Source organism: Arachis ipaensis, chromosome B04 (genome assembly GCF_000816755.2).
Source record: "Arachis ipaensis cultivar K30076 chromosome B04, Araip1.1, whole genome shotgun sequence".
Classification (NCBI taxonomy): Eukaryota; Viridiplantae; Streptophyta; class Magnoliopsida; order Fabales; family Fabaceae; genus Arachis; species Arachis ipaensis.
This window is the reverse complement of record NC_029788.2, coordinates 106,036,135-106,058,837: the sequence shown is the minus strand read 5'-3', so window position 1 is coordinate 106,058,837 and position 22,703 is coordinate 106,036,135. Positions and strand designations below refer to the sequence as shown.

The window sequence follows — 22,703 nt, the reverse complement described above, 5'->3', positions numbered from 1 at the left end:
ATCCTACTCGGAATACCACAGACAAGGTTTAGACTTTTCGGATTCTCATGAATGCCGCCATCAATCTAGCTTATACCACGAAGATTCTGATTAAGAGATCCAAGAGATACTCATTCAATCTAAGGTAGAATGGAAGTGGTTGTCAGGCACGCGTTTATAGGAAATGATAATGATTTTCACGTTCATCACATTCATGTTGAAGTGCGAATGAATATCTTAGAAGCGGAATAAGTTGAATTGAATAGAAAAACAGTAGTACTTTGCATTAATTCACGAGGAACAGCAGAGCTCCACACCTTAATCTATGGAGTGTAGAAACTCTACCGTTGAAAATACATAAGTGAAAGATCCAGGCATGGCTGAGAGGCCAGCCCCCATGATCTAAGAACCAGGCGTCCAAAGATGTCAAATACAATAGTAAAAAGTCCTATTTATACTAAACTAGTTACTAGGGTTTACAAAAGTAAGTAATTGATGCATAAATCCACTTCCGGGGCCCACTTGGTGTGTGCTTGGGCTGAGCTTGAATGTTACACGTGCAGAGGCTCTTTCTGGAGTTGAACGCCAGGTTGTAACGTATTTCTGGCGTTCAACTCTGGTTTGTGACGTGTTTCTGGCGTTTAACTCCAGACAGCAGCGTAGAACTGGCGTTCAATGCCCTTTTATGTCGTATAAACTCGGTCAAAGTATAGACTATTATATATTGCTGGAAAGCCCTGGATGTCTACTTTCCAACGCAATTGGAAGTGTGCCATTTTGAGTTCTGTAGCTCCAGAAAATCCACTTTGAGTGCAGGGAGGTCAGAATCCAACAACATCAGCAGTCCTTCTTCTACCTCTGAATCTGATTTTTGCTCAAGTCCCTCAATTTCAGCCAGAAAATACCTGAAATCATAGAAAAACACACAAACTCATAGTAAAGTCCAGAAATGTGAATTTAACATATAAACTAATGGAAACATCCCTAAAAGTAACTAGATTCTACTAAAAACATACTAAAAACAATGCCAAAAAGCGTATAAATTATCCGCTCATCACACGCCAAAACGACCAGCGACGCATACGCGTGACTGACGCGTACACGTGACATGCGCGATCTGCAGAAATAACAGAATACGCTGGAGGCGATTTCGGGCCACGTCTCTCGTCAGATATACAACAAGAGAACACCGGCATAACTAAGCAAAAAAATATTTAGAATGATACAGTAAAAAACATCTTAATACTGCATATAGAGAACAGCTGAACAACGGAAAAATAAACATCTCCAAACAGTAAGTAACAAAACCAAAAAGCTCATTAAAGACAAGAGGTGAACCTAAAAGCCATTTATTGGGATGAAGATCGTATCTTTGTAAGAAACTAGACCACTCACTCTCAAACGCATCCACTGATCGAAAATTCCATATAACTCCAAGCATGTCAGCGTGCAGCCCTCTGTAGTGAGTGTAACCAATTAGCTTTTGATGTATCTTTTTCATAATGTGCCATATATGCTGCCTGCGACGAGTATCTGGTGGAACTTTATTAATTTTTCCAAACATTGATTTGCATTGGTCTGTGATAAATCCCTTGGGAGGATTTTTCATGTAATTCACCCAATTCTTGAAAACCCATTCGAAGCTGGAGATTTCCTCATTTCCTAATAAAGCACACCCTAGAGAGTTGATTTTCCATGATGGTTAACACCCACAAAGAAAACAAATGGTAGTTTATGCCTACAAGAAAGACAAAAAGAATTGACACATTTAAACATATAACGGATAGATCAAAGGTGTGACAATACCCTAAACAAAAAATTACTTACTTATTTTTCTTGTATGTGGTGTCAAAAGATACCACATCACAAAAGTATTCATATGATACTTTGCACCTTGCATCTACCCAGAGTGCACTCCTCAACTTGAGACTGTCATCAACGTCCATTGCATAGAAGAAGTTTGGATTGATATCTTTCATGCATAAAAAGTACTTTGACATTTCTCCGAAGTTAGCATTGTTATCAGTGAACCGGGGATTGCTCGTGATATAATTTATGATATCTTTTTCTGAGAAATTCAAATTCGAAGAACCACCTACTTCATTAGCAAGTGCAAGGTATGTCTTGTTTGGTTGTATTCCAACCTCGTCGTTGTCCTCAATCACACACTTAGCATGGACATTAAGCTCGCTATTTTGATGGTAGTGGATCGATTGTTTAGACGAACATGGATGTGAATGCCTTAATTCTAATCTCGACTCCATCCAAATCATCTTTTCTTTGTCCAACATGACATATATCCTTGCTTTGTATTTGGTTGATGATATCTTATGTTCTCGAGCTGCTGCCTTCACCCGAGAGACTCGATTCCCTTCACGAGTACAATGGATGGATTGGTTGATGGGTAACTTTAGTTCCTTTTGGATTTGTCATAGTTTGTGTTTCTGATCTTGGTAACGAAGCATACTTTCTTAGCATAACTAGCATGAAATTTTTGTGTCTGCTGTAACGTATCAAAAATCCTTCACAGTTTTGGAATTTCTTCATAACGAATGCCATCATGGTCAGCATCTGTAACACAAATAATAAGACATAACTGAATAAAAGTTAGGAGTTTAACACTTCAAGAAAACATTATTTATGTATCTACAATCCAAACCTAATAAATCTCTTCCACGTTGTCATAGGTGGATTCAGAAATTTCAGTACCTTTTCATCACCAGAAGTTGTATTCAGTTACTTTAAAAATTACAAAAAACTTTTCAATTAAATATATAAAATCATCCATTATACTATGCAAAAAACATCCAAAACACCAATTTAAATATAAAACCACAAATTAAGACGAAAAAAAGGTCATAATGACACAAAATAAAAATCCAATTAACGCGAAAAAACATCATAGTAACACAGAAAAACATCCTATAAACACCAAAAAAACATCCATTTAACCCGAAAGAAACAACCATTTATCACAAAAACTATGTACGAAATCCAAAATCATAGATATTGACCCATAAACCTTAAACCCTAAACCCTAAAAACCGTACACACTAGACCTATTTTTCCTAGACCATAAATACTAAGCCCTAAACCTAAGCCCTGAATCCTGAATCTTAAATTCTAAACCTTAAACCAACTAAACCTTAAACCCTAAAGACTCTACAGATTAGACCCATATTCCATAAACCGCAAACCTTAAATCACAAACCCTAAAACTCTAAATCCTGAAACATTAGTACTAAACCCTTAACCCTAAAATATGAACCCTTAACCTTAAATTCTACACCCTAAAAATAAATCTTGAACTCTAAACATTAAACTAACTAAACACTAAACCGTAAAGTCGAAAGCTAAACACTAAACTCTAAACAATAAACCCTGAACCCTAAACGCTAAACCCTAAACTCTAAAATACGAACTCTAAACCTTAAATGAAGTAAACCTTAAATCCTAAATAATAAATACTGAACACTAAATCGTAAATCCTAAACCTAAACCAACTAAATCTTAAATCGTAAACCCTAAACCTGAACTATAAACCCTGAATTCTACATCCCAAAACCTAAATCATGTACCCTAAACCATAAACCAAAAATTATAAACCCTAAATCCTAAATTATAAATCATAAATCTGGATCTTAAACCCTAAACCCTGAAATTTAAACCCCAACTCCTAAATCATGTAAATTAAACCCAAACTTTAAATTCTAAACTATGAACTCTAAACCCTAAATCCTAAACACTTAATCCAAAATCATAAAACCAAAACTTTAAATTCCAAAATAACAACCATTTAACACAAAAAAAACAACCATTATTCATGGAAAAAACGTATAAAACCCTTAACCATAAATCATGAACCTTAAATGTTAAACCCTAAACCGTAAAATCTAAAGACTAGATTATAGACCCTAAACCCTAAAGACCATACACACTAGACCTATTTTTCCTAAACCTTAAACCGCAAATACTAAACAGTTAACTATACACCTTCACCCATGAACACTAAACCATAAATCATAAACCCTAAACTCAAAATCTAAACTCTAAACCCTTAAATATAAATCCTAAAACCAAAACCCTAAAGCCTAAATCCAATATGCTATCACTCAATATGCTATCCATTTCAGATGAATCCATTTCGCAATCGGCTTGAAAGGAGGACGGTGGTACTGCACGTAAGCTTTGCCGCGAGAAAGAAAGGCACAACATAGCAACGGAGATGTGTTCCTCGTGGGCTGGGTTCCGGGACGGATGGTCGTGTGATTGACGGCGCCGCTGGGATCCACAATGAACGGAGTGGCTGGGTGATGTTTGGCTGGCAACGATCAGCGGGATTAGTGTAGTTGGTTCAAGTTGACTTCAAAACTAGTTGTTTTCCTATACTTCTTCTTGTATAATAGAGGGGTAAGGTACTATTTTGATCTCCAATATTTAGTCCAAATCCTAATTTAGTTCTTAACCTTTCAAACATTCTATTTCTGTCTCAAAAAATTTCAAACAGGTTCAATGTTGTCCTATCATTAAATTTGATGCTAATTATTAACAAAATGAGTGACGTGGACGTTAATAGTGTTACTAGTTAAGTCATATCTTCTTCCATGTGTTAGAAAAACATAACGAAAGCCTTCTTGTAACTCTTCTCCTTAGTTTTCTTTTTATACAAAACTCCAAATCCTAACAATCAATCATCAACATTTTAAAAAAATCAAAGAAAAAACTTTTATATTAATAATCGTTGGTAGATCAATTTTACTTACATACTGAAATCGAATGTTATTGGCTCTTCAATGTGCGAACTATTTGTGTCAAATTTAATGGTAGGACAACAATAATTCCGCTTAAACATTTTTTGGAATTGAAATAGGACATTTAAAAGTTTTTGAGACTAAAATAAGTTTTTTAAAACGTTAGGGATCAAATTAGAATTCGACCCAAATATTGAAGACTAAAATAATACTTTACCCTATAATAAAGTGTAAACTTCCTGAGACATTTTTTATAATTTAATATTTTTTGTTTTATTTTTTAAAATTTAAAAATGGTCAAATAGAAAAAATATTACATTAATTTTAATATAAAATATATAACAACAACAACAAAGTTTTGTCAATGAGTTATAGTTCAAATAGTATAGTCTTTCCATATTCAATTATGAGGTTGCGGATTCGAATCTTCTATTTTTGGTAAAAAAAAAATAGATACTACTCCAATTCATATGACTACTCATCCATATCAATATTTTCATTTCTACCACATTTAACTTATATTCATATTTATCTTTTGGTCGTCTAACACTTTGTACCATAAAGTATAGTCGGTTTGATAGCAATATAATAAAATTTATTTTTAAGTTTTACCACATTTAACTTATATTCATGCTTATCTTTTGGTCGTCCAACACTTTGTACCATAAAGTATAGTCGGTTTGATAGCAATACAATAGAATTTATTTTTAAGTTTTAAAAACACTTTTTTTATCACATATAAAATAAGATACACTCCACTATTTTGACCAACTTACTGATTTACCTCATGTTCAATCTCTTCATTATTCTATACGATATACCCAAAATACTTAAAATTTTAACTTTTAACTTTTATATTTTATATTAATAAAATAAAATATATATTAAAATATAAAATATATATAAAATTTTCCTACCGAACTTCTTGATCATAAGCTTCAGTTCTGCACTTCTGCATTTTCCCATGTCGCTTTAGGGTGTTTCTGAGACATTTCGTTAAACCCCATTTCTTCGGTTATGTATACGTATTTAGCATGTTTTCTTCTATTATTCTCTCTTATATCTTGTTTTGCATAATGCGATCTTGAATTGTTAAAAAACATGGAAGTTATTATTGTTTCTGGTTTGTACGAAGCAGTAATAGTATCGAACCTACATGCAACAGTGATGTTAAAGCTACATTGGGTGATTGTGCTTCTGTAATTAGTGTTGATTGTTTTCATGGTTCTTGTGAATTGGAATATAGCGCAGGAAGTAGGATTACTGGGGCAAAAGATTCCCCTTGTTGCATTGCGTTAACTGCTGAGCATTTCATATTTTTTCTTCTTTTTTTTTTTTTTCCAAATAGAATTTGGATTTTCTACCAAATCAAAGGGTGGAATTTGAATTCAATACTTTCGTATTTGTTTGAACCTTGAAGTATATTTACTACGTATTTATACAATCAGCCTGTTCTTCTTTTGAATACATATTTCAAAGATTCTATGTTGCTACTTCAAAGATTATTATTTTTATTTATTATTCTTATCAAAGATTATTATTTTTATTTATTATTCTTATTATTCTTATTATTATTTTACTCCTTTTTGATGCGTTATGTGGAATATTGGTAACTTAATTGCTATATTCTTTCAGTTCGTCTGCATACTGCCTATGAAATGATCTTAATCCTCTTATGCTAGGATGGGACCAGGGAAGAAGGCTCAAAATTCTCAGTACAGGAGGCGGCAATCTTCGCTTTCAAATTCAGCAACCACTACTGTATTTGGCAGAAATTTGGAGAAGAATCAACTTGGAGGTGTTGTATTTGGGTGCAAGAATAATACAATTAGAGAATGTCTTTCTAAACAACTCTTTGGTCAGTGTTATTCATTTGATTTTCTTTGGTTTACAGCATTTGCCATAGGAAAAGGCTATTAGAAGTATGAATCTAGAAACAAATAGGTGTCATGTGACAATGATGAATGATGATCAACATTTTAAAATTGAAGTTACTGAATGGTCACTGATATAGTTGACATGAGCGTCATATTGGAACTTATATTATCAACAGCATAAAAGTTGTCACTTAGCTTATGGTAATTTTTTTCCCATATTTTGAATTGAAGGTGGCAGTTGTTGCATTCGACTCATGGAAATTTTTATCTGTTTAAACAGGCTTACCAACTCAGCATTTCTCATATGTGAAGAATATTGAACCTGGGTTGCCGCTGTTTCTATTCAATTATAGCGACAGGAAACTTCATGGAATTTTCGAGGCGGCTAGCAATGGAAAGATGTCTATAGACCCTTACGGATGGACTGCTAATGGTTCGGAGAGAACACAATATCCTGCACAGGTATCACATGCTATAGAGTACTATTGTTCTGTTCAAGACAATTACATTCTGAAACAAGCTCTCATCTTCATACTTTTCTGCTATTAAGGTGCAAATTCGTGTTCGGCTTCAGTGCCAGCCACTGTCGGAGGATAAATTTAGACATGCAATTGCAGACAACTACTACAATAAAAACCTTTTCTGGTTTGAGCTGGACCATGCACAAACTAGCAAGCTGATTTCTTTGCTAACACCAACAGCAATTGTGCCTGGTAGCTCTGTCCCTCATCATATGCTGAATTTGGCAAATGTTTCTCAGCCGCCTCCATCATATGAAACTTTGAGGGAAAGTGAACAGTTCACAGTGCTTGAATCGGATGTGGAGCAATATGCTCACACCAGTGCGATATCAGAATCCGCTGAAAATGATTCTACTTTAGACGAAGACATCCAGCCATTGGATACTCATTTAGGCATGCTGGAAGCAAAACAGGATGAGAAGAACCTCATATTTCTGAAACTAAAGCAGCTGTCTCTTAACAGTAAAAGACAAAATCTCTCTTCGCCAGATTATGTAAATGATACCGCTGCTGCAAATAATATGTGTCCAATCGAAAAGGATAATTCTGAGGCACCAGCTGGTTTAGAGAAGAAAGTGGATCCTAGTCCTTCATTGGAATATCAATATGACATAACCCAGGTTGTTGAGGATATTTGATGGAAAATATTAAAAATATTATAAATTTTATTCGTAAGCAACTAACTCGATATATGTTTTTTTTTTAGTTGGTGCAAGAGGTCAAAGAACTGACAGCTTTCAAGAAAATGCAGACCGAGAGGAATAGTTACCTGGAGCAGAAACTGGTAGGGACTCTTTGCTATGTTGTAGATGCTATTCTTAATTATTTTTCTCAATTGCTTCTCCATTGGTATCATGTTAAATTGTATTGTTGATTTATTGGCATGCATAAATGTATAGTCTTCATACCAATTGACCAAGTATGTGGAACTTCTCAATCAACCTTATTTATAAATTCTTGTTATGTACTTATCTCCATATTAAAATTTGAACCTCTGCTACTGCTTGAAGTGGTTTGTTTCTGCCGCAGTGACTGCATTAATGAAATGGGGGGATAACAAATAAAACAAGATGGTTCTAAGTTTAAATACATTCATTACTTTCTGTTTTTTGTTATTGTTTTTATTATTATTATTATTATTTTGGCTCTTTCTCCTGCCATCCAATTCCATTAAGTTTGAGACTACACAATTTAAAATAGGTAAGTTTTCGAAGCAAACTGAACACAATATAAATGACTGTAAATAATGAATAGTTAGTTTGGTAATTTGAACAACATTTCTGAGTGGTATTGAATTAAGATAAATCATTGTATCCTATCAGGCATAGCATGTTTCCCCATATTTATTGATCTATTTCTATCTGCCTTTTAGAAGGAGGCTTTGTCAGAAATTCAGCATCTAAGAGATCGTTGTACATTATTGGAATCTGCATCTAATGTTATGACACATGTTGAGAAGACATTAACCAAGTCATCTCGAGAGCTCCATCTAGACCACAAAGATTCATTGTTTCTAATAGGAGGCTTTGATGGAGAATCTTGGTTGCCAAGTATGGACATGTATTCTACTTCACAAAATGCTATCAAGTCTCTCAAGCCCATGAGCTCAATACGTTCATATGCTTCGGTCGTGCAGTTCAATGGTGATATTTATGTTTTTGGCGGTGGAAATGGTCTTGTTTGGTATGATACTGGTATGGGATCTTGTGATGGTTTTATTATTTATTTATTTTAACAAAGATGAAGTTCTGAGAAAGATTATTATCTTCCGTGTTTGTAGTTGAATCATATAACCCGATTCTTGACAACTGGACCTTGTGTCCTGCACTGAACCAGAAGAAAGGAAGCTTATCTGGAGCTGTTTTGGATAAGAAGATATTTGCTGTTGGTGGCGGCAATGGAGTTGACTGCTTTTCAGACGTTGAGATGCTAGATTTAGACATTGGACGGTGGATCACCACACGCTCAATGCTAGAAAAGGTAAAGTGTTGCTGTCATATGGTAAATAGTTCAGGTCTTGATTGAGATTTAAGAGGTACAATTATAGATAAATGTAAAACAACAGTTCTGAAGTCTTTATTTCCTTGATTTTTGAGGAATAAGATTCTTAACATAGCAGCTATAAACCAATATTTTACTAGGTGTTCCTCTTGTGTTTTGTGTTTGTGTGTGCGCAAGTTCAATTTGTTCAATTAAAGAGAGCTTAGATGTTTCGTTGATGGTTATTTAATGATATAGTTTCATATGCTGGGATTGGTAATTAGTGTTATCTACCTTAAAGGTCCAATACTTTTGTATTAGTTGCCTCTGTAATGTAATCAAATTTCTGCCTCACTCGACTCTCTTCTCCAAACATCACAGACACCAAATAATCAAGAGAGAGATCCATTTGTATTTTGTAGTGCTTTGAAAAGCCTATGAAAATACTGAACTTATTGCTTGAATGCATTTCTATATTCCAGAGATTTGCTCTTGCTGCTGTTGAACTCAACGGTGCGCTTTATGCTACTGGTGGATTTGATGGAAACGATTATTTGAAGTAAGATTTTGATATATTAAATAGTGTATACTCCGTCTGGTTCACAATATTTTTCACTTTACTCGTTCACATGCCAATTAAGGAACTCAAAATTCAGATTAAATTACAAAGTTGTTTAATATAAAATGTTTCGTTGTTTATTGTGAGAATGACTAATACACCGAAAGTGACAAATATTGTGAATTGCATTTAGTAAACTGTATCTGTTCTGACATGAGTGACACTTAATGTAAATGCAGCTCTGCTGAAAGATTTGATCCCAGGGAACATTCTTGGTCCAAAATCCCAAGCATGAATACGAGGCGTGGCTGCCACTCATTAGTTGTTCTAAATGAAAAACTGTGAGCTTGACTCCTCTTCTCTCTCTTGACGCATTAGGGATTACAATTTGCATAAGTGTCCTCTGAGTGTTCTGTAATATGACCATTTACAGAATAAAATTGTATAGATGACTGTCATTCTAATTGGAGATCAGTATCCTGTTCTGAATTTTCCATGCCTGACTAATTAAGCTTCTTAATCCGTCTTCGCAGGTACACTCTAGGTGGCTTTGATGGAAGTGCAATGGTTCCGAGCCTTGAAGTGTTTGATCCCCGTCTTGGCACATGGATGATGGGAGAACCAATGAATCACCCTAGGGGTTACTTTGCTGCTGCAGTCATCAATGAATCTATTTTTGTGATTGGGGGAGTTAAATCTGGTGACAACATTGTAGATACGGTAATTCTAAATAACCATTTTGACCTCTGAAATATTACAATTTTGGCAAATTGATCCTTCAAAGATATGTTCTGTTTGACAAACTTAACAAATGTTCAGTCAATTCGCTTATATACTTATATACATTTGGTTCTTTTTGTAAATACAGCGTATCTTTGGAGGTCCTTTTGTCACTTGCATCTTTTGCTGATACAGTGATACCTTATGACAAGCCTAACGCCTTATTTCCTTATGACTAAATGAATATACTTTACAGGTTGAGAATTATAAGGAAGGTCAGGGATGGCAAGAAACTTGCAGAACCTCGGTTGCGAAAAGGTGTTTCTTGTCCGCAATTGCCTGCGGTCATGAGTAAACAGAAGGATGTTCATAATCACCATTGCTTTTTGTAAAGTCACAGGATGAAGAGATTGTCTTACTTCTTACACTTTTTACCACATTTTTTTTCCATTGCAATCTCTAGGGTTTGAACCCTTGACCTTTGAGGTGGGGAGGGGGAGATATGCCATTTAAGTTGAGGCTCATTGGCAGAGATTGTCTTTTCTTACTCTAAATCCTTCTCTATGTTGGCATTGCTTTTTTTGTTTACTTCAATGCCAATAATTCATAGAGCTAGTGATTGTTTCAAGTAAGGTGCTTGTGGGCTTGTGGCCGAGTTTGTGTGTGCATAAATGGTTTAGTTTTACACTTAATGTGTATATAAATTTCATTGTTTGGTTAATTGTACAAGTCACCCTTTTTTCATTTTTAATCAACTTAAAATGTGAAAAAGATGTTTTCAATCTCCTAATTCAATATATAGATTAATTACAATTATTAAAAAGCAAGCGTTACTACATTACTTGAGCACTTATTAGCTGTAGGATCCTCCTTTGTTGGTTATTGACCCTCAAAATTTGATTTCAACATTTTTTTTTTTTGCAAATTAATTTCGATTAAAAAATAATTCAATTTCTGATATTTAATTTTAGAATATTAGATAAATTAATCTTTGATAAGCTAAAGATAATTGGCCATAACTTCGTTTTTATAAGACCCTCGAAAGATAAACTATTTTCTCTTCACATAGAAGTACCAGTTCACATTTTGGGCCCCCATGTGCTTGGACTGGAGTAACATTCTCAAACAAAGATTCTAAACCAATGCAAACCTTCAAGTTGAAAGAATCAACTTCTGGGGTTCTGTAATATGGCACAGCATAAGAAATTTTTCTCACCTCTCCCGATACTTCAAAACTTTGCAAATCTAAGTAGACATGTTGTGTAAAGCCATCATTTATACACATTCTAACCCACGCTCTGCAGTTGCTTGAAATGTTATGTATTGTTATGTCACATGGTATACTAGCAGTTAGTCCTGGTGCAAAGGGAAGAGGATAGTCAGGGCAATTGTTAGGAATACTTAGTTCTGCCCTTCTATGTCTGATTCCTTCGGGAATCATCAACCGCTTCGGGGAGAACAACTTTAGACAGTTATCAAAAGCAAGTGAACTGCAGGAAGCTCCACCGTTGCTACTTTCACGTATTAAGTTCCCAAGTTCAGCTACAAAACCGGAAGCAACATCTGATCTCAATTTAAGGAATGACTCGGTGCGTAAATATATGATCGTCATCCTCTTGAATATGAAATTGCGACTGCAGATTTCAGCTCTGCAAAGCCTGAGGGTGTAAGTCAACAAAATTAGCTCCAGAACAGAGATTTCCTCTTCTGCAGAGAAACCTACAAAACGATTCATCAATTCTTTAGCCCTCCTGTCAAGCTTTTCCAACTTGTCTTCCAATTCAACCGTTCCAGAGACCACCTCCGTTTTTCGCACCAAGTGATCCCAGACTTCTACGACCAACTTTATTATTTTAAGATACAATAAAGCAAATGCTGAAGCATCAGCAGGAGCAGAAGAGTCAAATGTCAAAGATGTCAATTCTTCCTTCCAATGCCTACATTAATATCATCATCCCCCAAATGGGAAAAATGACAAAAGGCAAGGGACAATATCAGATATGTATTTCGAAAGATGTATACAGGCTGAATTAAACCATCAAAAGATTTAAACAGAAATCCATATTGTATAGAATCAGTTTAAGTAAAACTTGAAGCCCTCACAAAGATAGGCACCGAACCAGAAACCCTTCATCATACTAAGCACATACAAACAAAGCAAGATCCCACAATCGTGATGCTGATTACTGAAAGTGAAGACTCTACGTGGATCTGGGTTCACGTGCACATTTAAAACAATATTGCAGGTAGTAAAACGCATCTTAAGGAACAAATGTTGGTAGCTATAAAACAGTTCTTACCTCAAGGAACATAGCACTTCGTTTGCAGAATAAGATTGTACCTTTGGCCATATATTAGGGAGCTTCACAAGGATGTAGTTTATGTAGGTTAGAACAACACTATCATGCACTGGCTGCTTATGTTGGCCTACATCATTTGGCGGCTTCATTTCCAAAGCAACATTTTGAACATTGTATTTGGATAAAGGCAACTGTCCTTCCCCATTGTTGATAGTTATTTCAGAATGAATCATCTCATTGCCAGCAACATTTTGAACATCGTCTTTGGCCAAGGGATTCTGTCCTTCCCCATTACTAATATTTACTTCAGGTTGCACCATCGAGCTGCTTTTCTGAATAAGGTACTCCAAGAGGGTGTCTCGATTCATGACATCACTAAAGGCGCAACAAATCCTACTTAAAAATGTAGCCGCAAAAGAAAATATTACTGGTGGTATAGGGCCAACATCTGCATTCAAGAATGGAGCAGATATAGATAGGACTAACAGAGCAGCCATCCTTGCACTATTAAATTCTCTATTTCCTTCAAAACTTGCTGTTACCTGTGAGGAGGATATCAAAGGGATAATCAATGCCATTCTTTCAAGGACAATAGGTACTTTTTATTTCATTGGCAGGCCAACGTGCCAAATTTGTATATAGATATCCTATGGTTAAATTACAGTCCGAGAAAGTATACCTCATCAGCGATTTCATTTGCAATTAAATCTACAAATTGCTTGTGATTTCGGCCAAGATGAGAGAGAACAGAAAATATATCAGCTTCATCCTAGTAAGAAAAAGGTTAAATGTCAAGCATAGGGAGAGCGCAACAGTAAAGAATTACTAAAATGGAGTTGTGTGCATAACTTGCTCCATAAATAATAATTTTTTTAAAAGAAAAAATTAGACCGAAATGAAGAACAGAAATGGATATCGGCAGAAGAATATCAAGAGAAAAGTGAGAATGAACTTGAAGAACAATGTAGTTAACTCATCAATATCAATTGAAATTCAAAAATGTTATTTGCACACTAAAATCAGCTACCAAAATCAACCACCATGTATTTGAGAATAAATACATATATAATTTAACTTATTTTTAATCTGCATTTTGTATTTCAATGTGTATTCTACACTGGTAGATGATTTTGGTGTACACCTAGCTTGACTGATTGAAATTATACCAGTGAAATGAATTTTTCATAAGCAATGAAATCAGAGTTTTATCTAGTCTATCATAGAACTAACTTGTATCTTGAAAATTGAATGAAGATGCATCACTATGCCATTTGGGAAAACATAAACATAATGAGATGGAAATAAAGCAAACCTGTGGATAGCTGTCTAAATTTTTTAGAAGAACATCCATAGTTGATTTGAACAACAAATGATTTCTTAGCTTCATTAGTCGAACTATTTTCCTGGCAGAAAATCTCACTTCACTACTATTGTCCTCTAGAACATCAAGAAACTGCAAAAGATAATGAAACACACAAATGATACCAATCACAAATTTTCATAGGGTAATCTTTCTGCTTGAAAAAAAAACAGAAAGATTGTACTCATCTTGATACATCAACAAGGAGATTCAATTAATTGCAAATAATGAAGTTTAGGCTCCAAAATATATATAGGACATCAAGAAAAATGATTAAGGATGAGGAACAAACCTTAATACCTTATGCATGTAATTTTCCTGAAGTTCTAGACAATGATTGATTGCCATGTGATGCATAGTTTCTAAAGCTTGGAACCGAACTTCCACTTTATAATCATTCAAGACATCCATTAACAAGTTTAAGGCTGCATGAGCAAACTCAACTGAGAGTACCGTCAGGGCGCGTAAGGACTGGCATACAGACTTCCGGACCTTCAGTTTAAGCAGAAAATCAGTCATTCATTCATATATTAACACAAGTATAATGCACCTAAGTCATGAAACTCAGTTCGCAGTGGTCAGTTTTTTTATTTATTTATTTTAAATTTTTATTATTATGAACCTCTGAAAGCAAGGTACAATATATGACTTGGTAGTATGTTCTTGAAAGATACCTCAAAGAACTCATCCTCAACCCCATGAACTAGTGCACCAGCGACATTACTTGCAAGCAGCACAAATTGTTCAGTTGGGCTTTGATCCAAAACTAAAACCCTCTTTGACAAGCTTTGCATAAGAAGTTCCTTGGATACTATTTCCATCTTTCCAAGGCCATTAAAAACTTCAACCCTGACCTTCATGTTCATATCTCTCACCACAGAACAGAGCTACATTCACATGCAAAGAAATTTGATGTTAACATAACAAGCCAACAACTGCAATAATGGCTAGAAGTAGAAAACTAAAACAGAAACTTAATATAAAAATTTAAATTTAAAATATATATATATATAAAAAAGATGCAACATATGTATTTTATCCTAAATTTCTTTCATCCTGTGATTGTAAAGGAGGTACTTACAACTCGAACAGCAGAGATCCTCACGCAATCTTCATTATCACTTAGAAGCTGAACACCACGCTCATAGCAACCTTTCACCAAGCTTACCTCCTCAAAAACTGCACACTCTCCCAACCGAACCAATGCTTCCAATGATTCCTCCCTCACACATGGGTAAGGCTCCTTCGTCATCCCCATCAAAACCGGGTACAACAACTTGGGTCGAACCATGACCCGGCAACCTGAATTCCTCACCATCCAAAGCCTCACCGGAAACGATGCCGCCAGGCATATCGACGTGAAGAGAGAGTCGTCAACCTCCACGGGCCTCTCCGAGATGTTGACAAGTGCATCTAGGTACTCAATGGTGAGTTGACTCGGCGGGTCGGTGAGTTGAGGCAACATGGATTGGAGCGAGTCAAGGGCGAGTTGGGCAAGGGAAGGGTGGTGGGAAGAGAGGTCAGTTATGAGCTTGAGGATTTGGCTGTGGTGTGATTCTGGAGAATGGAGGAGGGAGTGGATTAGGGTTTTGAAGATTGATGAAACCGTGCTTTTTGGTGTTGAAGGGTTTAGAATTTCGTTCATCATTGAAGTGAAGGTCTGCATGGAAATTAGTCGTATGGATTCTGGTGTGTTGTTCTGTAGGAAAAAACACAAAAAAGAGAAAATTTACCTAGCAACATAACGTTTGGTGCAAAATTAGGACAAAGTAAAATATTTGGCACAAAAATATGACGTTTCAAATGGTAGAGACAAAATTGAGACTTGTCCTAAACATTAGGAACAAAAATAGTAGTTTACCCTAAAAAAAATGAGAACTAGAATCATATATAATCTAGCAGAAGATAGGAATAAATGCATAGCTAAAAAGTTATGCTGAATGAGAGAGAAAGAGATAACATAATCTATGTTGAATTGATGTTTTCTGTTAGGGAGGAAATGGAGCTACCACCCAAAGTCACAGCTGACATGAATTTGATGCTATTATCAACAAGTTTTCGATCAAATGTAACTAAGAGATCATTAAAGCCAATATCATATTAGAGAGACTATTCTGAAATTTGTGTTTCCAATCAATAGGAATGATTTTAGTCTTAAATCTTAAGTGTTTAAATTAAAAATAGACTCTCCTAAACTAGATGACCCTTTACACTTTATTATATATAAGAAGACCATCACTTTCTCACATGCTATACTCATTTATTATTTCGTTGCTACTAAAAGGCATGGCATGAAGAAACATCCAGCACCCTTAACAGCACACAGATAAATAGAAGAAAACTTGATATGTTTTCATGGACTGATCAGCAGCCTCCTTTCTCTCATCACCACACTTGAATTTGGCCAGATACTGATAATAGTCGCCCTTCCTGCAAATAACAAAGCAAAAACAGTGAAATTCCAAATTCCTCAAACAGAAAGACATCAGAGAGAATGAAAAGAGAGAACGATATCCCGTGCATCTTATTGAAGTAAACACTAGGTTGGCCACCAGAACAAGAAGGAATAAGGTGTTAATAATAACAGTCATGATATCTGCGCAGATATTAGACAACTCAGATTCAACTTTGCTCCTACACTTTTTAATCATATAGTAGCCACAGTCAATATTTTAAGTTCAAAGAGACACTAATTTTTATTCCTCATATGAAGTGTGTACGCTACACAAATCAGTTGCGAGTTCCCAATAATGTAATCTATCCAAAATGACTCCTGTCATTATTTATGCAAGAGTGATTCTAATTCTACGTTGTTGACTTGTTATAATTTCATTGTACAGAATTACAGATTAAACCACAGCAAAATGAATGCCAAGAAAATTCCAGATATATTAATGAGCAAAATAAAGTCACAATGGTAGTACCCATTGCAAAGAAGACCAATGACAGTTATGTAGGTACCTAAATAAGAAGCCATTTTGAACAGCGTAGAGAAGAGGGGTTATGCATAACTTGTAGATCAAAATTTACTTCAGTGATAATGCTAATTTTAACACAAGATGGCAACTTTAAAATCTTCTCTGAAATTGATTCACTCTAACTAAAATGAATAAATAAAAGAAATTTTGTAGCTATCAAAAGAAAAAGAAAAAGGCAAATACAAATCTACACTTTTCTCCAGTTTTTTCAAGCCATGTCCCGTCAAAATTCTAGAGCGCATGCTATGCTAACCCACAAGAAATACCAAACAAACACATACCCACAAACCCCCAAGAACCCAAATTCCAAGTCAACAGATTCTGTGAGAAGGCGCAGAAAACATCATACACAGAACAAGGGTGAAGTGGTGGATGCAGTATGGTGGTGGTGCAACTCAAAGGGTTGTATGGCAGACAAGACACCCATGACAGCAACGGAAGTAACCTCATCAGTCACACAAAGCACTGGTTGACGGAGGCAGGGAGGAGACAGGACCTTCGAACTTGGCGGTGTCCTTCCTCCAGTGAAGGCGTCAGCGGCGTGAGTGTCAGAGAGAATTTAACATGGATATGTTATGGACCATTTGAGAGAACTGGAGTATCAATTTGAGAGAAATTGGGAATTAGGGTTTCGTAGGAGAATGGGCAAGGAGGAGAGAGAACAAAGAGTGAGTTGCCAGTAACTGAGGCTGACAATGGAAGAAATACATAAAGGGTAGGTAAATCCAAATCTTTTGATGAACAAATTGTCTTTTGACTTTTGAGGCTGACACTGGCAAGGCATGAAAATTTAATTCTTATTATAATGTCATGGTTATACTAAATATATTAAATAAAGGTAGTTAATATTGCAATCAAAGTTGTCAAACTCGCAAGTCTAAATAAACTCGTAGAACTCACCTAAATTCAATTCCTAGACTCTTACGAGTTTACTTGTTATGAAATACTCTTTTAGTGCGTAAGATATATATCATAGAAATTTTACTCAAATATAAGCGTTCTGGGTTGACAATTTCACCACAAAGCACATAATAAATCAAATTCGTAGTGGAAGTTACAACAAATATCTTCAAATATTCATAATTAAGCTCTCTAAGTTCCAATTTAAATATAACAGACAATCAAAGCATCAAATCCTAGAATTAATTAAAACACCAAATTGTGCCCCTGAACCATCATTCTCCTACATTCTGAAATATCAACCAACCAAATCAGAATCATTCAACAGCCATAACTGAAAATTGATACTCTAAACAACCATAATAATCAACAATATCAAATTACTAACAAGAAACAACCATAAACAGTTCAAAATTGAACAAACTATTAACAGCATAAATAAGTAACAGACTAACAATCATAACAAAACACTCGACCATTTTATCTTCGTTTACTGATTTCAACAAGTCTAAGCACAAAACATACAGCTTCTTTGTATCGTAACTATCAGCTTGAAAATGCTGTTATACCTTTCTGAAACCATGATCGTCAGACAGTATGCCGTAGATGTTGCACATGTCTTTCTAAGAGCTCATTGACGGTGTGCATTTGAGATATTAGGCGTCCTGATAAATCAACCGTGTCTCCCTAATCCTGCGAACTCTAATGAAAACTAAATGAGAGTCTCAGCAATGATGCATAAACTGCACTGAACTAAAACAAAATAATACTTGATTCATTTATGCACTTAAGAAAAATAAAATTTACTCTTTGAAATTCAAATTTCATATACATCAGATACTATGAATCACCTTATCACCAAATATGAAAACAGAACAAGATAATGTAATATCTCAATCACATACTTTTATCCCTTTGCATGTGATATCTAATTTTTAATAATGTTATCAATGAAGCTGGAAAGAAAGTAACTTACCAATTAGAAGATACACTTAATGCCTTATGTTACCTTGTGGACATTGACACTTCAATTACATTACAAATCAATCAATTTAAGATGTATCAACAGAAAAGAAATAGCTAGAATTTTCTCCCAATCACAAAAGAGCTTTCCATTTTTAAAGCTCTGCTTCTTTTTCTCCCCCTCTTTGAATTTAATTATCAACCAAATCAGTGAGCATCATAGTGCAGAGTAAAAACATTGCAAAAACATAATAGGAATAACAAATAATCAGAAATAGGTCCTTATGCAAGGGTCAGGGTTTAAATATATTAAGCTAATCATAATTCGCAGCCAAATAGGTGTTACCAAATGGAGCAGGGAACAGGAAGCGAATAGAATGCAACTAGAAGACGAGTAGCACATGAGCAGTGGCGAAAATGTAAATTTGAAGCCGTCGAGCACAGAGGTTTTCATGTAGAGTAGGCATATCTTTAACTAAATTTGAAGACACTGATTAGTGAAGCCGTTTTTCATAGAGAGTAGGAATGAAGTGCCTTTTATCTATAAAGACTTTTACATATTTTTCGTGCACCCTCAACCTCTCATCCTTAATGTTTGTCAGCAAAACACATGCAGCATGGTGACATATACACGACAATTAGGAAACTTGGGTTTCATAATAAGGTGCCATAATTGTCATAGGTTCTCAACTGTTTAAATCTTGACGGGAAACCTTAACACCATTTCATCTCAAACACACAGATTCATGGGAAGTGATAAGAAAGGAACGGTTCTGAAGATGCGATAAGTTAGGTATATAATGAAGCAAGTAGATTCTAAATTGGGTGTCCCATGTCCACAAAAATTGCCCCTGAATTTGACTCATGCACTTTCACACTTGTTTGTAATCATCACTTCATGTTCTACCAGAGGATGAAATATTTAAATTAAACTAAACTACACTAATATTTTGCTTCAACAATTTTCCTACTTAGTAGTATGAAAGTTCCACTGATTAAGCATTAAAGGGAAAGATTGGTACAGTATGCTGAGTGCATCAAAATTCAAATAATTGAACTAGCTGGATGACACAAGCATTTACCATTCAATTAGGATAAAAGTATATCCGAACCTGATTAAAATATGATATATACAAAATTCCACATACATGACATTATATATTTTATATATATTGCATAAAAGATAAGTTTCAGATAAATAAGGCTTCAAACCAATTTTCCAAAGCTATATATCTGCCATTCAAACAGAAAAGTACGTGCTCAAAGTACATGATTTCTTCAATATAATTATCATTAAAAAATATTAAGAAACAGCTGACTTCCATCGGATGGAGATTAACCAATAATGCGTAGTATTTTTTTTAATCAAGTGTTCGTCTGCATCATCATTGTTATACAAAATACAAATGACCAACTCTATAACGAACTATAACTTTTGATTAGATTATACACTTAGGACTCATCATTGTATGCATGACAAAAAATACACCAGAACATAAGCAATTAGTCTTGGATCAATTGTTCATTACAATACTAAAGAAATGACAGCATCCATAACAATATACACTCATCATATTATGCGAAACAAAAAATCCAGAAAAGAAACACTGCATAAAACTGAAACAATTCATATAACTTGCATTGCTGCACAAATATCATCAAAATCAAAACCAGGTTTCATCCATAACATAAAATTTATGTTAAAGAGGCACCAAGCTTAGCTTTGCTTGACTGAAAGGTCAGTATTGCACATTAGGAAACAAGGTGCTAAAAGAATCTTGCAACTCTCTAAGGGAACCTTTGAATGCCATTTTACGATATTCTGCAGATGAATTGGTGATGCGTTTTCATGATGAGAAAATAGGGGATAGTGAGATAACAGTAAAACGCAACAAATAAACACTTCTTTAGATGGCAATTTGGCTCAGTAGACATTTAGCTGAAGCATAATTGCATAAATAGTCCAAATAATGAAAAACGAAAAAGACATGCAAATATAACACTCTAGAATAGAATTGAGAATTGTCGTATAGCACAAAAAGGCCTCTTCTCTCTTAGAGTGCAGCAGAAACAACCTCTTCTTATGCAACCACTAAAATAGGTAAAATGGAAAACAAAGTCACTAAAGACAGAAAATAAAGAACATCAAAACAAAGTCTTACCCAAGACATGAGGAAACAAATCTCAAAGTAACTACCTAAAACAAACTCACTGAATTCACGGGATTTACAACAAAGCAATGCTTTTTCCATAATAATCAAATTTCAAATCCTACCATAACTAGACCACATTTACCTCTCTGGTTTAAATTCCAAATTCTATATTTTCACAGAAATTCAAGTGTTGAACTCCAAGTGGCATGTTGCCTACCTTTGTTCTACAGGACTAAATAAAATATTTTCACAGAAATTCATTGGCATGCAAACTAAGACGACAATGGTTATTTATTTCATTCTACAGGACTTCATATTTTTTCTAAGGAAGAAGGGACAAAAGTCCACCTGAAAGTTCATACGCTGGACACAATTACACTACAATCATTTAATGAGTCACGCATGCACACCATTTATATACTCGGTATATAAATGGTGTGCATGCGTGACTCATTAAATGATTGTAGTGTAATCGTGTCCAGTATATAAACTTTCAGCTGTACTTTTGTCCCTTCTTCCTTTTTGTAATTATAGTATCTACAGTACGGTATTAATTTTATCAGAAACATGATTAAAATTCAGTGATGATTTACAATAAAATGGCAAATTAATTAATTAGTTAAAGAAGAAGGCAGGAAGCTGTGAACTAAGGAACACAGGAGAAGGCAAGGACTCACCACGGCGACGAGACCGGCGAGAAGGCAGAGACAGCGAGGCCAAGAAGATGACGACGTCCAAACAAGGGGCGTGTTGCTGGCTGCTTCTGCTTCTGCTTCTGCTTCTGCTTCTGCTTGACTGAGCCGGCGATGACGAGGCCAAGAAGGCGGCGACACAGACGCCGGAGACGGAATGATTGAGCTGAGCTGCTGGTTGCTTCGGGTGAGTGTTGGCCGTTGTGGGCTGTGAGTGGAGTGAATGAAGAAGACAGAGAGTTTGAGAGACTGAGAGAGACGGAGTGTGAGAGATTGATGAGCTGAATAGCTGATGAGAGGGACGAGTGAGGACTGAGGACTGAGGATTGACGAGTAAAACCAGGGTTTGGAGTTTTGGCATGAAACGACGTCGTTTATCCCTTTTAAAAAATTATTAATCATGAACCAATTCGGGTTTTCGAAACCCATCGGATCCTGGGTTATGAAAACGGACGGGTTAAATCGAGTTCCAACGGATTTGGTCATTTGATGAATGGACGATCCGAAAGATGACTTGGCCTGGCCAAAATATTCGGGTTACTGGGTTTTCAATCAAACCAAGTGGGGCAAATCCGGTTTGATTACTCTGATCAGCTGGACTATTAAAAACAAAAATAAGAAAAAATGAAAATTTAGAACGGGAAGAGTTTGTGTTTGGCGGGAGAGGTAAAATACCAAAATGGCAAAATCACACCCGATTCTTTAAAATGCTGCGAAAAATATTTTTTTTTAATGATAAACATATTTTCAAAATATTTTGAAACGCGATACTATTTTTAAATTAGAGATTTTAAAAAATAAAAAATTTTTATAAGAATTAGTAATTATATTTTTAGTGTTTTTTTATATAAATCACATTTTAATGATTAAAAATTCTTATTTTAACTGAATAAAAAGATTAATATGAGCATTTTTAATATTTTATATTAGAGATTTTATAAAAATTTTTTATAAATTATAATATATTAAA

General features: G+C 35.0%; 3 protein-coding genes across 4 annotated transcripts; 1 reads left to right on the top strand and 2 right to left on the bottom strand.

Moving 5' to 3' along the window:
• On the bottom strand, window positions 1,657-2,270 carry LOC107636897 (protein FAR1-RELATED SEQUENCE 5-like). The gene is made up of 2 exons (XM_016340368.1): window positions 1,807-2,270; window positions 1,657-1,717 (listed from the first exon to the last, which is right to left on the bottom strand). Exons 1-2 carry the CDS (start codon window positions 2,268-2,270, stop codon window positions 1,657-1,659), a joined length of 525 nt encoding a protein of 174 aa, XP_016195854.1.
• LOC107639663 lies at window positions 6,348-11,158 on the top strand. Of its 2 annotated transcripts, XR_001620266.2 has the most exons (11): window positions 6,348-6,588; window positions 6,888-7,069; window positions 7,158-7,748; window positions 7,835-7,912; window positions 8,501-8,822; window positions 8,909-9,108; window positions 9,591-9,667; window positions 9,907-10,008; window positions 10,201-10,387; window positions 10,644-10,796; window positions 10,921-11,158. XR_001620266.2 is itself a non-coding variant. In XM_016343214.2 (10 exons), the coding sequence occupies exons 1-10, from the start codon at window positions 6,414-6,416 to the stop codon at window positions 10,740-10,742; spliced, it is 2,013 nt and encodes a 670-aa protein (XP_016198700.1). In that variant the 5' UTR covers window positions 6,348-6,413; the 3' UTR covers window positions 10,743-11,158. The 2 variants fall into 2 exon arrangements, 1 of the variants encoding a protein (XP_016198700.1); XM_016343214.2 differs by having other exon boundaries at window positions 10,644-11,158.
• LOC107636898 (protein SIEL) lies at window positions 11,359-22,098 on the bottom strand. The gene is given in 10 exon segments (XM_021121462.1): window positions 11,359-12,324; window positions 12,688-13,229; window positions 13,367-13,456; window positions 14,000-14,140; window positions 14,348-14,539; window positions 14,722-14,934; window positions 15,048-15,747; window positions 16,325-16,477; window positions 18,495-18,627; window positions 21,719-22,098. Coding segments are annotated over 8 exon segments (2,814 nt in total). The 5' UTR covers window positions 16,351-16,477; window positions 18,495-18,627; window positions 21,719-22,098; the 3' UTR covers window positions 11,359-11,414.